We start from the raw sequence: 18,276 nt of genomic DNA on the forward strand, positions 1-18,276 counted from the left end.
TGAAATAAGTGTTAATCCAAAGTTGCTAATTTGGACATGCGATTTCATCTCAAATCCCAAATCATCTAAAAGGGCATGATTTGGGATTTCAAATCATGATTTCAAAAATTTTAAATGTAAATTGACCCATAAATTTATATTTATAAAAAAAGACCTATAAATTGGTAGATATATTTACCAACCATGTTTACTAACAATTTATATCAAATATTAATCTGCAAGTTGGTAGGATATTACTATTAAAGAGTAGTTACATTACTATTCATGTTAAATTTTCCTTTTTATTGAACTAAAATTTGATCAATTGATGTTGTATTTTTTAGAAAAGCCTTATAGTAGCGTATTAATTTTGTTATGAAACATGACTTGCTCATTTAGTAAAATTGTATAAGAATTGAGAAGGTTTTGATGGTTTTTACAACTTATGGGTTTTTATGTTTATAAAAAAAAATACAACTTAAGAAATTCAAATCGTACGAATAGATTTAATACCAATTTGAAATGTGTATCGAATGGCTTCGGAGGGTGGGGATGTTAGGCTTTTCGTTTTTGCTACGCGGCAACATATAATTGGCGTTTCATTTTAGCATCAAGGAAGTATGACCGCCATCATTATACATAAGAGCGGAGGGGTGGGGACACGCGGGTCACCGATTACCGAGGGGCTGAATTTCCAATTTTGAACGAGTTTTTTCCAATCTCAACGTTCTCTCTACGCTTCTATCTAACACCTTTCTCTCTCTCTACATCTACCCACCTCTTCCGTCTCAAATTATTTATCATAGTTACTAAATATATTTATCTTAAATTATTTTTTATTTTAAAAGTTTAAGGTTTAATTAATTTTTTTTATTTTATCCTTAGTATAATTTTATTATTAATAGAGATAACACATAAATAAATTAAACATTTAAAGAACAGAAGTTATAACTTAGACATAAATAAGAGTAAAGTAGATCAAGTACTCCTCCTAATTAATTTTTCTTGAGGGACGTATAAAATAAAAAAAGGCAAATAATTTAAGACGGAGGGAGTATATATTATTCCTCCGTACTAATTTAAGTGTCACAATTTAAGGAATAAAAAAGAAACTTTTGAATTTTGAGATACTAAATTAAAAATGCGTGTAATGTATTAAAATTTTCTTCGAATTTTGTGGATTTAAATTTGTCATGTACTCCCTCTGTCTCAAATTATTTGTCGCTTTTTTGTTTTCCACGCCCCTTAAGAAATGTAATTAGGAGGGGGTATTTAACCCACTTTACTCTTATTTATGTTTCAGTTTTAATTTTTTTCCATTAAATATTTGCTCTATTTACGTATCATCTTCGTAATGCGAGAAATTTTTACTAAGGATAAAATAGAAAAAACATTATTAATAATGTCTTTAACATCTAAAATGATAAATAATTTGAGACAATTATTTTTAATAACCAGGATAGATAATTTGAGACGGAGGGAGTAAATGTTTGAATTGTCTTTACTAAGAGCCCGTTTGGATTTTTTGAGTGTTTGCTTAACTTGACTTAAAGTTATTTTGTCTTAAAATAAGCGAAAAAAAAATTAATTCATTTGGCTTAATTTTATTTAAAAAACATGAGCTAATTTTTTAAGCGCGTATCGAACAGAGGGGGTAAGTAGGCGTTTGGCCATGAACATCAAATATTTTTCATTTTATTTGGAATTTTGATGGAGTTGTGTTTGGTTATAGTTTTTGCTAAAAATATTTAATTATTTGACTGTACTGAAAGTGGAAGAAGTAAAAAATGATTTTACTTGTTTTTAAATCCCAAATATAATTTCTAAGTTGTATTTGGAATTTCACGTCAAACAGGTTTTCAAATAACATGAAAAAAATTCCAGAAAAAGGGAAAAAATTTCATATATATACATATACTTGTACTAGCACATAAATATCTGCACAATTCTAGATTTTCTCTCTCGGATCCTTTCCATTTTCTCCGATCATCTCGAGTAGCCATGGCAAGTTTTCCTTAAACTTTTACAAACTAATTTTATTCATTTTCGAACTTGTCGTTTTGTGTTTTCCTATATGCTTTATGAACTGTGCTTTAGTATTTTTTTTTTTTTTATCATCTATGTGGAAACCCTAGGTTCTGCTTATAGTCAATGGATCTGAGTTGCTGCACTGTTTACCTCGATCTATTTGAATTGGACCTTTTTACTTGTTCGATCCATATTGTTTTTTAGACGAACATCTTACGATTCAGGCTTTCTGGATGCTCATGTGTTTCGATTCAATTTAGCAGTATTTTTAGTCTTTAGAGATTGTTCAGTTACCTGCATTTACTTTAGGTCCTCAAAATTTGCATCTCCTTAATTAGTTGTATGTTATATGGAATTTGGATTATCACAACCCAAGAAGATCTTCTCTACTTAGTCCTTTTATCAAAAGCGCCCATTTTTCCTTAACTACTTGGGGGGCTTAATAGTGCCTTCAGCAAAGAAATTGTGAACCGCCCTGACCAATTACTAGGTCGATCCGTGATTTTTTTTTGGGGCTTAGGAGTTGCTTTCTCCGAGAAGCATACAAAGTCAGGGTTGTTTGGATTTAGTGATTCACTTCAAGTTTTATCTAGTTAGGTTTGCTGTAGAGGTTGTAGCTGGAAAATTATGGATTTTACAAGCGTAGCGTAGTAATTGAGTGGAGAATGTTCTGCTGGTGCTGATGCCGCAGAGCTAAAGTTGCTTATAATCATAGGAATGTAAGATCGAGAAAATGTCTTCCTGATATATATATATATAGATGCTTATTAGTATAAGCTGAAATAGAACCATAGTTTGGTTTCTGATTCACTTGGCTAGTTTTGTTACGCAATAATTTTCAGTCTATTTGTGTTCTACAGTCATTCCTTAGTTGATCAGCAACTATACCTTTATTTTTGCATCTGGTGGAGATGTAGCATTGAACTTATGGAACTAGTAATCAAAATTGGGTTGCCTCCGAGTTAAAGTATGCTACACTTTGAAGCTCAGGGGTCTCTCCTGGTTACCATACCACTGTTCTCCGTAGAATAGATCTAGGCTAAGTTTACATCACGGCTTTGTTGAAGATATGTTCGCTCAAAAACCAGCTGATTTACCCAATTCATCAGGCTTAACTCAATTTAGTTCCCACACAGGCATCGTGACATTTTTTGATTTATTAGATTTATTGATGTATGCCAGCTGAAGGTGGAGAAAGTACATTAAAAGAAAAAGGTATTTTCATCACGGAGAGTGTAACGTGCAGATAAAGTCCAACCTAGCATCAAGCTCTAACATGTTTTCCATCACAGAGAGTGTAATGAGCAGATGGAGTCTACCATCAGACTCTAACATGTTTGCCACTGCCATGTTGCACCAAAAAACTAAGCAAGAATATACATTACAAACATCATCCCATTTTGATACGAATATTAGATAATTGAGCTTACTGGCTTTCTGAAAAACAAGTCCTTGTGAACTGCATTAATTGGACTTGTAGGACATTATTTTTTTAATCTAGAATATTTAGAAGTAAATAACTTCTTCAGAAAGTAGCATGGTTAATACAAAAGTTGATTATTTTCATGAATAGAAGGTGGGAAACACGTGGGTCTGTGTTACCTTTTTTATCTGTTCTATGTTGAGTTAGATGTAAATACCAGAGTCCATTATTTTCATGAGTGGAAGGGAGGAAACAATTGGACATGCACTAAGTTATATGTTGTTGCTAAGTAGCACGGTGTATATAGAATTTGATTATTTTCATGAATAGAAGGTGAATACAGAAGAAGATCATTTTCATGCTAAGTTGCATGTAAATACCAGAGTCCATTATTTTCATGTAAAACTTGGACGTGCATTAGGTTATATGCTGTATGCTAAGTAGCACAGTGCATACAGAAGTTGATTATGTTCATGAATAGAAGGTGGGGCACAAGTTTACAATGCACTAGGTTGCATGTTCTCTTTAAGTGGCTGTGGACATACCTTTTCCCTCTGGTTTCTTACTGCAATAATTCAACTTTCTATTTTGTTCACCTTGAAATTCTTTATAGGCTAATGCGGCATCAGGCATGGCTGTCCATGACGATTGCAAGCTGAAGTTTTTGGAGTTGAAAGCTAAGAGGACTTATCGCTTCATAGTATACAAAATTGAGGAGAAGCAAAAGCAGGTCATCGTGGAAAAGCTTGGTGAACCTGCTGAGACTTATGAGGACTTTGCTGCTAGTATGCCTGCAGATGAGTGTCGATATGCAGTGTATGATTTTGACTTCGTGACGGCGGAGAGTTGCCAGAAGAGCAGGATTTTCTTTATTGCGTGGTATTGCATTTGTTCTTAAATATAATCAGCAATTGTTTTACCGTTTCAAAGGAAAAATCAGCAGTAGTTTATTAATTGCATGCTTGTGAATGTGCTCTCTAACTGTTCATATTTGTGTTTGTTTATGATGCTTTGTGTAGGTCACCTGATACGGCAAAGGTTAGAAGCAAAATGATCTATGCTAGTTCCAAGGATAGATTTAAGAGGGAATTGGACGGGATTCAGGTGGAGCTGCAGGCAACTGACCCAACTGAGATGGATCTGGATGTCTTTAAAAGCCGCACCAGCTAAATAAAATCCTCTAGTACAGCAACAGACGTGTTCTTGCTTTGCTCGAGAAATGCTAATAGTCTGTCGGGACAGGAGGGAAATATGGTGGTGGTTTGTTATCGAGTTTTACGGTGAAGTCTTCTTCTAGATAACTGATGTGGTTTCGATCTTATTTTGCTTTATGGTGTGAAATGTGTGCAAATGAATTGCTCTTGTTTGGAGCCGGTGACAGTTAGCAATCCTTGATTGTTGTTTCTTTGGTTTGTATGTTTCTATTGATAGCTGACCTGATTGCAACTTCTGTATATTTGATCCTTGGAAATGCTGACTGTTCGCCATTGAGTCATTTATAGTCGTTTACTTCACATTAATTTCGTTTATCTTGTTGATTTTACTGCTGGCATCTTTACAATACCTTTTTCCATTTGACATTGTACACATAGGTTGAAATCATTTCTTTCATGCCACTAAGGATTCTTTTCCCCTGGAAGTTGCGAATTTGATTAATAAGATTGTGAAGATAACAATTTTTTTTTGAAAGATTTTCTCAACCAAACGCTTGTAAAATATTCAGTTTTTGTAAAAAGTAAAAAACTATCCGGAGGTGTTCTTCAGTTTCTGCTTAAACATGAAAACTTCACTATAATAGTACTTGGTTGAAAGAAAGAATTGGAAAAGTTTTCGAGGAAGGCTTTTCATCAGTTCTTTAAAACAATGGCTTAACAAGATAGCGCTTTACTGACTGATAGGGTGCCAGAGATTGATATGGATTCACCAACATGCAGACGAGTCAATTGATTAAGGTTGTCTTCTACACATTCGATTAAAGTTTTCACTATGAAGTTATAATAAAGGTGGATGATATCTTATCGTCTAGTTGTTGGTACTCCGAATTTTTTAATTCAATTTCACTAGGTCCATGTCGGAGACAACAGTGGTTTCCACTCTTTTGTTCAATTAGAAAAATGAGGCTTTCGCTCCCATTCCTCCAAACCCACAAGAAGAGAGCGGCAATGTTGGTGCTTTTTTCCTTAACTATAAATACATTAATGTATTAGGTAAGAAGCTATTAAAACCACCTCCCTATCACTAGGCTCACCTATCTAGACCTTTTTTATTACCATTCCTACCAGATATCAAAACAAACCATAATGCCTGAATTCACCAAGATGCTGACAAGTCAATTGATTTTGTAACCTTTTACAATTTGTTTTGGGTTTTATATTTTTTTACATTCTTTTTTATACACGAGATCTAAAAATAACATACAAGACATCTTTGCAGGACCATTCTGTTTAATTCAAATTGTAAAGGACTAAAGGGCTATAATCACCCATTTTCTTGATCCGCACTAAAGGGCATGTTCAAAATTCACCGAACATGCTAACCTAAAAGGCTAGAATACATGTGATATGGGTACGTAACTACATAAGCCATAACGACTGATAACCATTTTATTTTGGGGTTACTAGGTGCATGACATCAAAATATTCCTTGGATTACAGTGAGTATGTTGTTGACATCAAAATACTTAATACAGTGAGTTGCCTTTTGCATCATTCACAATGGGGCATAATAGCTTCTCAAGACTATCGTGCATAGGTTGCTCCAAATAAGCAAGGCAAGCGAGAAGATTGATCCTTTTCTTTTCCTGATGAAGTACGCAAAGTGGCGAAAAGATCAACCCTTTACCACCATGAGCCAGCAAAAAAAAAAAAGCTGAGAACGCGAGCAACAGCCTTGGTGTTCTCTCATGCTTGCTAAAGACAGCTGCAGAGGAAAAATAGTAGTTGAAGACCTAGATGTGGTGTTAAATGAACAGGACCGTAAATTGTCATTTGAGTGTAGATGGACCTGAATAGAGTGAAATGAGAACGAAGATTTTGTACAGCTAATCTCAACTTATTTGGGATTTGTGAGTTGTTGATAAATGGAGACAGAAATCCTTTCTGCCATCTGCTTGGTATGCAGTCAGCTGGCCCTGTATTGCGACAAGAAACGAAGACATGAATGGGTTAGAAGAGAAAGCGAACAAGAACCTACTACAAGCAGAGCACAAGAAAAGAATAATTAGGGACAATGAGAACTAACTATGCTGATGATCCTTACCGAAATGTGAGAAATTCCATAGACAACAAAACAGTTGACGCAACAACCCTATGACATGGAGCTGTGCTGGTCACTCTTCTAAAATGTGGCGTCAAATGAGCTGGACTGTCCATCGAATTGTCATTTGAGTGTAGATGGACCTGAATAGAGTGAAATGAGAATGAAGAATTCGTACAGCCTATCTCAACTTATTTGGGATTTGTGAGTTGTTGATAATTGAGACAGGAAATCCTTTAGCCTATCTCAACTTATTTGGGATTTGTGAGTTGTTAATTGAGACACGAAATCCTTTCTGCCATCTGCTTCGTATGCACTCAACTTGCCCTGTATCGCCAAAAGAAATGAAAGAACGAACCATGCTTGTCATCCCACGCAAAACTATAGGAACAGAGAAACAAAAAACGGAAAGAATAATGATTCAATTAAGGTGAGGACATGAATGGGTTAGAGTAGATGTAAAAGGGCAGCAAGATAAACACAGAAAATGCACAAGAGCCCACTACAGGCACAGCACAAAAGAAGAACGAATAAGGAAAAGCAAAACTAACAAATGCTGGTGATCCTTACCAAAGTGTGAGAAATTCCAGTCACCAAAACAGTTGACGCGACAACCCTATGGGCTATGACATAGACCTGTGCTGGTCCCTTTTCTAACATACGCCAGTCGTACCATCTTTGCTACATGTCTCTGCCAATGACAAAAACAACATAACAAAAATAAATAGATAAAGTAAGCACAAATTAAAGCTCAAGGTACACCACCAATTTGATAACTCTTGACGGAGAACAAAAAATTAAAATCTCGTTAGTCCAATAGCATCTGACACAATAATATATCTATATAAAAAACACACATACACACACACTCTCTCATATAAGCTCATGATATGTGATTGTTATTCTCCTTAATTATCACAGAACATGGAGATCCAACTCTGTAATGTTTCCTACCTGGACATGTTTGAATGGTCTACCAGATTTGACCAAATTTTACAGCATCCAAGCTAAATTAAGTGAAGATGGAAAAGTGACTGCTTGCGTTCCACAATTCATAACAGGATTCAGATTGGAAAGAAGTAACATCTTCAGTGATACTGCGAACTACTCGCTTCTACACCTCTATAAGTTAGCAGAATGTGCATACTCCCTCATCAGTTTGAGTACTGTGAATAGCAGAACAGACTGCATGAAATGTCTTGTAATGGGTAACCTAGCGTGCAACAAGAACCCACAGAAAAACAAGAGGGAAATTCTGCAGTGTGGACCAAGAGCAACTCCTAAAATTTACAGCATCTGGACAATCTTTTAATACCTGATTGCAACACCAGCTTGCAAATTTCAATATCAACAGCATATTAACAGTTGCCTGTATGAATAAAGTCCTGCAAATATAAAATCCAAGTATATTATCACCTACTAATAGTGAAAACAATCATGCCAACTCATGGTAACTCCAGAAAATACAAACATACAGTGATATGCATGCACGGCCTCTCATGAAATCACTCACAAACCAGTTCAACTAAAGCATTCAACTAAAGAGAAAAAGTAAATATTGGCAATTATTTTGTACCATATCTCCAAGTAACTTCGAGACCCTCTGATATATACCAAACACCAGGCTCTATAAGAGAAGGGAAAACAGTCCAGTCATGAAGATCAGCTCGAGATAAATGAAAAACCTAATTTGAGTAGAAAATAAAATTGAGTTATAACAAGCAACTGGAAGTAGGACAAACAACATCAAGGTCTTTATGAACTCATACATGATACAAGCAGCAAAAGTATGGGTGTTCATTATCCAGACCTTGAGGAATTGTTCCATTTCCTCCCAAAACCTGCTTCGTTAAACAGTTGGATTTAGATATACTGGAAAAAGAAATGAAAAAGGAAGTACCTTCGTCGTAGTTCTAAAGATGCCCAAATCTTAGTTCATGGTCCTCATATAAAAACGGCAGGACCTTGAACTATTCATGAATGAGGCATTTTAGATGACTTGCTCATGTCCTGCACAAATCTCCTGAATTTTGATAGTCAATACTTGATCATAGTAACTGATCCTTGATCTGGTGGACTAACTCATTTTTCAGGTTCCTTGGATTAAAGAAGCATATGTTGCATGAGTCACCTTCAGACCACTTCTTATCATCTCATCACGCAATTCAAATGCCTTGGACATTTCTCCAGCGATGCAGCAACCATAAATCAAAAGGTTATAAGCCACTGCGTCAGGCTTCAGACCATTAGTCAACATGGATTCCCACAAGCCTCTTGCTCCTAACAGATCACCCCTCCTACAGAATTCATAAATGATAGTTGAGTAACTTACACAATCAGGGGAAATACCATTCTCCTTCATTTCAAGCAAAATATCCACCGCTTCCTGAATTTGGTCCAATCTGCATAAACCCTTTATAATTATATTGTATGTCACAGTGTTTGCAAGATACCCTTTAAGCATTGAATCATGAAGCTGTTTAGCTTCTATGATGTACCCTTCACCTGTGAGATAATCAAGGAAACAACTATATGTGAACTGGTTAGGTATTAACCCCCTAGCTAACATTTCCTTGTAAAATATCTCTGCTTTATCAACTAATCCAGCCTTGCATAAGTTATTTATCATCACGGTGTACGTCACGATATTTGGGAAGCATCCTTCACTAACCATTATATCCCAGCATCCAAAAGCCTTTTTAAGATCTCCAACTTTGCCATATGCATCAAGCATGTTAGTGTATATTACTTTGTCAGGTTTCATTCCTCGGTCGTGCATCTCCTTCAAAATATTTAATAAATATTTCATATCATGATGCTTTAGAGTTCCATCAATAAGTACACCATAGCACACAAGGTCCATGTTTATTCCCTTTTCTGCCATCTCATCGGTAGTGGTTAATGCATCCTTTAATCTTCCTTCCTGGCAATAACCATGTAAGAGAGCAGAGAAACACATTTCATTCAGATAATGACGCTGTTTCTGAAGGTCATCAACAAACTCTTTTGCTTCGGATACTCGACCTTTTGCACAAAGTCCAGTTATCAGAGATCTATAGGTATACGTGTCGGGAACGAGACCTTTCTTCACCATTTCATCTAGCAATTCAAAAGCCCTCATGGTGTTCCCATCTTTACAATGCCCTTCAATCAAGACATTATAAGTGACCTCATTAGGAGTTACGCTCATTTTCACCATCTCATCGAATAACTTACTTGCTTCTACCATCATGCGTGCACGACAAAAACCAGAGACAAGTGCAGTGAAAGTGAAAGTATTAGGTGAGATTCCTTTGCCTGTCATCTCATGGTAAAGCCTAAAGGCCTTCTGCACTTCTCTTTCCTTGCAATAACCATCTATCAATGACGTATAGGTTACAACAGTCGGGGTCAATCCTTTATCAATCATCTCATTAAAGATAGACTCCGCCGCACTACATTTTCCAGCCTTGCAATAGCCATTAATGAGAGAATTATAAGGATATATGGTTAATTCTACCTCATTATCAAGCATTCTATTATAAAGAAGAACTGCAGTATCAAGTCTCCCTTGTTTGCAGAAAGAGTCAATCATGATGGAATAAGTTATATTATTCGGACACAGCCCTTTATCCTCCATTCTACCAAAAAGAGACTCTGCTTCATCTAATTTCCCGTCTTTACACAAAGAATTAAGCAATGCATTATAAACAAATAAATTAGGCACAACTCCAACTTTCCCGGTCATATCAACTAATCTATAAGCAGCTATACAATCACCCCCTCTCCTCAATCCGTCAACAACACTCGACACTACAGCCTCACGCGGAACCAAACTTAGTCCCAACATCTCATCCACTAAACTTCGAGCAACCTGAAATTCGTTCACTTTAGACAGCCCCAAAATTAAAGAACAATATGTAACTACATCAGCATTCAATCCTTTGCAACCCAACAAATTATTTTTAATTTTGACAGCCTCCCAAACTCTTCCACCCTTACATAGCCCATGAATCAATATGTTGTACAAAATGATACTCAATTTACTCCCATTTCTCTCAATCCAATTCATCATTTCCTTAGCCTTTTCAAAATCTTTCAACTCACACAAACTCTTAAGCACAGCTGTATAAACATACTCATCAACCTCAACACCCGAATTCACCGCTTTATCAAACAATTGCAAAACCAAATCAAACCGTCTGATTCGAATCAACGCATTCAACACAGTACTCAAAGTTCTTACTTCTGGTACTAATGAATGCTCCATCATAAGCCTAACAATTAACACAGAATCCATTACTTTCCTATCTTGTACATAATTTTGAGTCAGCAAATCAAACCCCAAACTGTGATAAAAATTGAATCTTTCATATGTATCTAACAAATTATCAAAAACAAATCTTGGGTTCACTTTTCTTTGCAAAAGGGTGTGTAAAAGTGAAGTGGCAGGCCAATAAAGATTGGACTGAACAAGTGAATGTATAAGAATACAAAAGGATGCTGTTGAATGGTAAAAACTCTTGTGTAATCCAAGAAAATTAAAGAACCTTAAAGCCAACCTGGAATCATCAAGATTTTGAAGAATAATTTGTTCAACATGATGGGGTTTTAGTTTAGTGGAAATTGTGCTGTTTAATGCTATATTCCAACTTTGTTTGCTTCGAATGATGTTGTTTAAGGTTGTTATGAAGTTTTTGTCGTTTACTTGATTGTTGGGTGACGTGGAAAGAGTTCGCCGGTGCCGGATAATGTGACCGGAAAATGGTCTGCTCCGGCGAAGGGAAGGGTTCATTTGGCTGATGGAGGCGTTGTTTAATGTGTGAGTGCTCTTTGATAAAGCTGTAAATATGAGGGGTAGAAATGCTATTTTTTATTTGATGAGCGGGTAGTTTTGGAGTCTTATGGATATTATCGGGTGAATTTGTAAATTTTTAAGTGGTGTTTCTCTAGAGAGCAATTATTATTTCGGAAAATGGTCCAATATACACATGTACTATTAGAAACAGTTTAGATATACCCCTCGTTATATTTTCGATTCAAATATACACATTCATTATATTTTTAGTTCAAATATATTCATCTTTTTAGGAAAAAATGACCTAATAATACTACTTAAGATACTATATTATCAAAATATACCGATACTTTTTCTTATATACAAAACATAACAACTTAATTACAAAACATACAAGGTTGAACAAACTAAAAGCTCGCCCTTCCCTTCCCCTTTTCTCTGGTCTCTATTTTATTCAAAATAGAGTCGTCCCACCCTTCCCTTCCCCTTCTTCCCGTTATACTCAACCACTGCTTTAGATCTATTGTGTTGACGGGGTTCATGACTATTTTGGGGTGTTTCACGGTGGTTACGGGGATGGAGATGTGGTGCGGAAACAAAATAAAATGGGCGGTTCTATTGTGGGAAACGGTGGCAGCCACGACGGTGTTCATTGGCGGGACGAAATTCCTTTGTTGTAGAACTTTCGCCAGCGACAACACATGATTCTAATTGTTTCAAGATTTATTTATGAAACTCTATTGAGTAAATCTGGATGCCTCTGAATTCTCCATAATATGTTTACTTTTATTTGGTGAAAGCATACATCACATGAGCATTGCTAATCGTCACTGCCAGCCACAAGTTTTCGCCTCTAAAGTCTCCGTAAAAACCTTTGCAAGAAAAAAAGTGCAAGCACAATATGAATCTTCAAAAGTAGATACCAGTAAAAGTAAAATCCTACAATGAAATGTTGTATTAATATTATATGAAAGTTGTATACAATGTTGATGTACGTATATTAAATTTCATCCAACTTTCGAAGCGAGATTCAAATTGTAATGTTATATTATATATTATTATATAGCTAACTTCTAATCATCTACAGTACATTAAATTTAAAAAATAACATGAACTTTATACAAAGTTTGTACAATTATATACATATTTCATACCCTTTTTATACAATTTTCATATACAAAAAATGCGAGAATTTCAAGCCTAATTAGATATACATATTTCATACACAAATTTTTGGGCGAAATTTTTAAGTCTTGAGCAAGATATACATATTAATTTCATACAGTTTTATATACAAAATATTGATCAAATTTTTTAAGAGATATTAAATAGAGATATACATATTTTATACTCCCAACACATGATTCTAATTTGTTTGATAGATTTATTTATGAAACTCAAACTTCTTAATTTTGATCGCGTGTTTAAACATAGAATCTTTAAATTTTTTGAAATAAAATTTACATTTTTGAAAACTATGTAAAAAGTATTATAAGTCACCGTAATTAATAATTTAAAATATTTAAAGACATATGAAAAAAAACGTATAAAACAACTATTGACTTCAAAAGTAGATACCAGTAAAATAAATCCTACAAGTATAATTTTCATACACAAAATATTGAGCGATACTTTTAAGTCTTGAGCGAGAATACACATTACATATAGTTTTCTTATGCAAAATTTTGAGCGAAAAGCCTTGAACAGAAATTTAAAAATCTATTGATATGTTTTGTAAACTAAAATATATCATCATATTTTGTAAATATACGCTATTCTTACGTGTATATATACGTCTAGGGGTGTACAAAGTAAACCGAGAAATCGCACCAAACCGATAAACCGAATCAAACCGAGAAAAAAATCCGACTAGTGGTTTGGTTTGACTTGGTTATTTCAAAAAAAACCCACCATAATTGGTTTGGGCAAAATTTTTAAGTTTTAAAAAAGTCAAACCGAATACGAACCAAACCAATTTTATATGTATTCAATTTTAAAATATTTTATACATAAAAATATTTATTTGTAATGTAATTTATAAATATTTCTTAAATTTTTTCGTACTTTTATTTATTTATTATCATATTATTCAAGCTTGAACTTAGAATTTTGAATGTCAATAAGTTTTATATCCTATGGATGTTAATAACTCAAATAAAGTCCAAACCAAAATCAACTCAACACTAATGCTAACAAAAGAAATTCAATTTACCACTAGGAATGATAATAATTTAAATATTCTTTAATTTTGCATAAAACTACGGTGAAAATACATAACTTAAGTTTTTTTTTCTTTTGTTATGTAATTTGTACTTATTAAATCGTAGGATTTATTTTAGCATGACTTAGTATTTTTAGATTATGGTCATTTTCTTTATGGCTTATTAATTAGCAATATTTATGTTAACCGATTTTATTATCTTTTGTTGAATATTTTAATACAATATCATCACTCTTCTCACATTTTGTGTTATTTTCTTAAGAAACACCTTAATTATCAGTTGTATCTTATTAGTAAATATACGCTATTCTTACGTGTATATATATGTTTTGCATCAAGACTATTCCCAAAAAAAAACCCAAAAAACCTGAGAAATCGAATAACCCGAGAAAACCTGAGGTTGAAAAATCCGAATTTTATTGGTTTGGTTTGATGTATAAATTTAAAAATCTGACGTAATTGGTTTGGTTTGGTATTTAAAAAATTCGAACCAACCAAACCAACCCCTATATACGTCATTCTCCCATCTTTTTTTTTATAGAGAAAATTAAAGCCCGTGTTTATTGGGCCATTGAGTTTCTAGAAATTGCCCAATTATACACTTATTACCATTCATTTTTTCGTAGTGCCCTTTATTTATTTATTAAATTTTTCAAGCTTGAACTTTAAATTATGCCCCTTATGTCAATAAGTTTTAATTTTTGCCCTTCGCGTGCAACTTTGAGCTTTCTCAAATAATCGAGGTTAAACCGAAACCCGCTCAAGCATAAATTAAAAAAAAAAATCGTAAGACAAGGTTTGGAATGATAATAATGTTGGATATCTATTCTTTAATTACACATTTATTCTGACCAAGATACTCACTTAAGTTTTTTTCTTTGTTATGTAATTTGTACTTATCCAGATAACTTATGATAATTCATGACAAGTATTTTTAGATGGTCATTTTCTTTATGGCTTATTAATTAGCAATATTTATGTTAACCGATTTTATTACTTTGTTGAATAATTTATCAATGTCATCACTCTTCTCACATTATGTTATTTTCTTAAGGCAAAGTATCTGTCCCAATTATAGTTAATTCTTACTAGAACTAAAAGAATATTTGAAGTAAACTTTATAACGATCAGATAAACTTTTGAAAAAAAAGCCCAAAAAACCCGAGAAATCGAATAACCCGAAGATAAGTACACCGAGGTTGAAAAATTCGAATTTTATTGGTTTGGTTTGGTGTATAAATTTAAAAATCGACGCAATTGGTTTTTTTTTTAAAAAATTTTGAACCAACCCTGGTTCGTACACCCCTACATACGTCATTCTCCCATCTTTTTTTTTATAGAGAAAATTAAAGCCCGTGTCTATTGGGCCATTGAGTTTACTAGAAATTGCCCAATTATACAATTGCCCATTACCATTTAGCCAGGATTTTGTCAAATGCCCATGTCTCCAGCATTCTCAAGGCATGAGTTGGCCACATTAGCCACAGAGACCAGTAATGTTGCTTGGTGTAAAAGTGGGTTGTAAGACACTAACATGTGAAGCTACCACATTCGTAGATTCATCTGAAGCTAATCTCTGAAATGAGTAACCAAATTCGAAAAGTGTGTGGATTCACATACAAAAAATATTGTGCATACATTGTTTAGACATCACTATACAATGTTTATACATTTATATATACTTTATAGGTCATGTAGAATAGTGTATAAGGATGTATACACTAATGTATATTATTGTATAAGCAATGTATATATAATGTATAATAGTGTCTAAGTAATGTATATACGCTTCTATACATCATTTTATACAGATTTTAAAAATAAAAAATAAAAAATTAAAGAGGGTTCTATGTAGCTGGGGAAGAAGTTAAAAAAATATCTCTAAAATAAATTTGGCTTCATGAAATTCAATGTACATATATGTTGGCTATTTTAAATGAAAAAAGTATTGGGCCATGCTCCTTGTAAACTGTTTGTTTGGACTGCACATATATGTAAGTACCTCTTTTTATACTTTAACATTTATTTATCTTAGTTTTAACAGAAGACACGTGTCAAGCTCAGAAAAAAATTCCCTCCAATTTTTATACCTACTACACAACCCAATTTCAAAGCAAAAGGAATTCATGCCATTTTCGAACAAATTGACCAGATAATATCACAAAAAAACTCCATTTTCGAACTTCTGTAATTTCCATGAAGGGTTTGACTGATAGCTTGCTCAATGTGATGGGGTTTTAGTTTAGTCGAAATGGAGTTGTTCAGTGTTATATTCTAGCTTTGTTTGCTTCGAATGATGTTGTTTAAGGTTGATATGAATGTTTTGTTGTTTTCTTGATTGTTGATGACGTGGCGTGTTGTGGAAAGAGTTCGCCGGTGCCGGAGAATGTAACCGTAAAATGGTCTGCTCCAGCGAAGGGAAGGGTTCATTTGGCTTGTAGATGATGGAAGCGTTGCTTAATTTGTGACTGCCCTTTGATAAAGATGTAAATGTGGGGTTTAGAAATGTTACTTTTAATTTGATGAGAGGGCAGTTTTGGAGTTATATGGATATTATCGGGTGAATTTGCAAATATTTAGTGGTGTTGTTCTAGAGAACAATTCTTTACATATAGGGTGTCATTGGTATGAAAAATATTTTCCTATTTTCTCTTATTTGGTTGGATTAAATATATTGAGAAATGTGTTTTTATCAAAATAGGAGAAAATGTTTTTCCATAAAATCTGAGGAAAAATATTTTTCGAATTATAAAAACACATCAATGCATTCACATCTCTTTTCATTGATCCCGCCCTGCCCCACCCCGAAAACCATCCCCACCACCCAACCCCATTACCTTTATAAATTCTTTTATAAGAAACAAGAAAAAAATTCTTACCCCCTGCCTCCACTCCCCATCCCTCGCAGCCAACCCCTACTCCCCACCACGAGAAGTTGCACTCTGAATTTTGCACTGCAATTTAAACACTTTAAAGAAAGCTGAGAATGTAAATTAGCAAATTTCACATCTACGACAGATTCTGTGATTGATTTTTCTTTGAATATATGCAAATGGTTTTAAAATGATATTTTATGAAGGGGTTCGTGCACTATGAAGCTGAGAGGTGAGTTTATAAAAGTGGATTGGAGGAAATTGGTATGTAACAACTTAGGGTGTCCTAAGTAGATATTCATTATGAGACTTGCCATTCATGGAAGACTTGCAACACGTGACAGATTGATAAAATGGGGTATGACTACGATCCCCGAGTGTGCACTATGCCGAATCGATGAATCCTTAGAACACCTACTCTTTTCTTGTCAATTCTCAAACATGATATGGAGGAGAATGCTTGTTGGTTGTGTGTGCAAAAGGGTAGCATAGGTGAGTCGATGAACTCAAATGAAATTTAAATTTGGAATAGGGAAATCTGCCAAAGTAGAAGTATATAGGATGGCTTTGGCTTGCTGTATTTACCACATATGGATCGAGAGGAATCAAAGTATTTTCCAGGCGAAAGCTAACACTGGAGATAGAGTACTGAGACTGATTGCACAGGAAATACACGCCAAAGGAGAAGGGCAGACCAAAATTGCTGGACAACTAAGAAACATGAACTATTATCCATGAGTTCATGAAACTTGGGGAAGGCCTGTAACAGTTGCCGTCATTAGCTATAAGTTGTTCTCATAGTTTCAAAATGTTAAAGGAGAGGGTGAGGAAAGGTGGGCTGTTTAGCCAGTCTTTGGGTGTGTTTGTAAAGATTGTACATATTTCCCTGGTAATACAAAAGTCCAGTTACCAAAAAAAAAAAAGATATTTTATCATATTTCGTACCAAACACAGGAAAATCACTTATTTTCTAAGAAAAATTTTCTTGGAAAACATTTTCCGTCATACCAAACACACCCATAAAACAACTTCTTTTTGTCCAACCAGCTAAAAACTGCTTATTTTGAAAAGTGTTTTTCATTTTTTTAATGAGAAACAATTTGTGTTTGGCTAATTCATTCGTAAAGTGTTTTTGAGTGCTTTGACAAGCAGATTGGGTTTGATTAATCCTTTAAAATAAAAATAAAAATTAAGTGTTAAATTACGAAAAATGACAAATATCAAGAACATTTACTATTAATCTTATATTGCAGAGAAAATATTTTAAATATTTATTATGAAAGACTTTAATTAACTTTTACTTTACTACTATATATAAGCCACAATCCAAGAGTTTTTGTCGTCCTCAGTGAGGGCATTTTGGTCTTTGCTAAAATATTAAGGACCTTGGTTGAAGCATTACGTGTCTTTGTTGTCAATCATACTGATTTCTTTTTATTCTAACATTTTCAAAACACACAGTACCAATTGAAAGTTGGTTTACCTCCACAAGGCTAGAAGTTTGAGTACATTTGAAAGAGTCCGCAACTTTTTTAACCCAAAAATTGTCAAAAGGCACCAAAATACCCCACTAAAAAAAAAGAATCAAAGTGCCTTTTGCGCACTAAATTAGTGTGCAATAGGGGTTTAGTAAAATTTCCAAGCCTTTATTCTTTTGAATAGTTTTGAAATTCACGTTTTTTCCGTACTTTGACCAACGATTAGTCATGTTTAAAATGCC

General features: G+C 34.1%; 2 protein-coding genes across 5 annotated transcripts; one reads left to right on the forward strand and one right to left on the reverse strand.

Moving 5' to 3' along the window:
* The first annotated feature begins 1,841 nt into the window (after nt 1-1,841).
* Nucleotides 1,842-4,944, forward strand: LOC132065720 (actin-depolymerizing factor 4). Its single transcript, XM_059459237.1, has 3 exons — nt 1,842-1,983; nt 4,044-4,309; nt 4,450-4,944. Exons 1-3 carry the CDS (start codon nt 1,981-1,983, stop codon nt 4,598-4,600), a joined length of 420 nt encoding a protein of 139 aa, XP_059315220.1. The 5' UTR covers nt 1,842-1,980; the 3' UTR covers nt 4,601-4,944.
* A 1,735-nt stretch (nt 4,945-6,679) lies between these two features.
* On the reverse strand, nt 6,680-11,567 carry LOC132065721 (putative pentatricopeptide repeat-containing protein At5g59900). 4 transcript variants are annotated; one of them, XM_059459242.1, is made up of 6 exons: nt 11,227-11,567; nt 8,586-10,941; nt 8,262-8,370; nt 8,001-8,070; nt 7,322-7,374; nt 6,680-6,749 (listed from the first exon to the last, which is right to left on the reverse strand). In XM_059459242.1, the coding sequence occupies exons 1-2, from the start codon at nt 11,457-11,459 to the stop codon at nt 8,775-8,777; spliced, it is 2,400 nt and encodes a 799-aa protein (XP_059315225.1). In that variant the 5' UTR covers nt 11,460-11,567; the 3' UTR covers nt 6,680-6,749; nt 7,322-7,374; nt 8,001-8,070; nt 8,262-8,370; nt 8,586-8,774. The 4 variants fall into 4 exon arrangements, with proteins under 4 accessions (XP_059315225.1, XP_059315223.1, XP_059315221.1 ...); XM_059459240.1 differs by having other exon boundaries at nt 8,262-8,312; nt 8,586-11,567; XM_059459238.1 differs by having other exon boundaries at nt 8,586-11,567.
* Between the last annotated feature and the right edge of the window lie 6,709 nt (nt 11,568-18,276).

This window comes from Lycium ferocissimum, chromosome 7 (assembly GCF_029784015.1).
Source record: "Lycium ferocissimum isolate CSIRO_LF1 chromosome 7, AGI_CSIRO_Lferr_CH_V1, whole genome shotgun sequence".
Lineage (NCBI taxonomy): Eukaryota > Viridiplantae > Streptophyta > Magnoliopsida > Solanales > Solanaceae > Lycium > Lycium ferocissimum.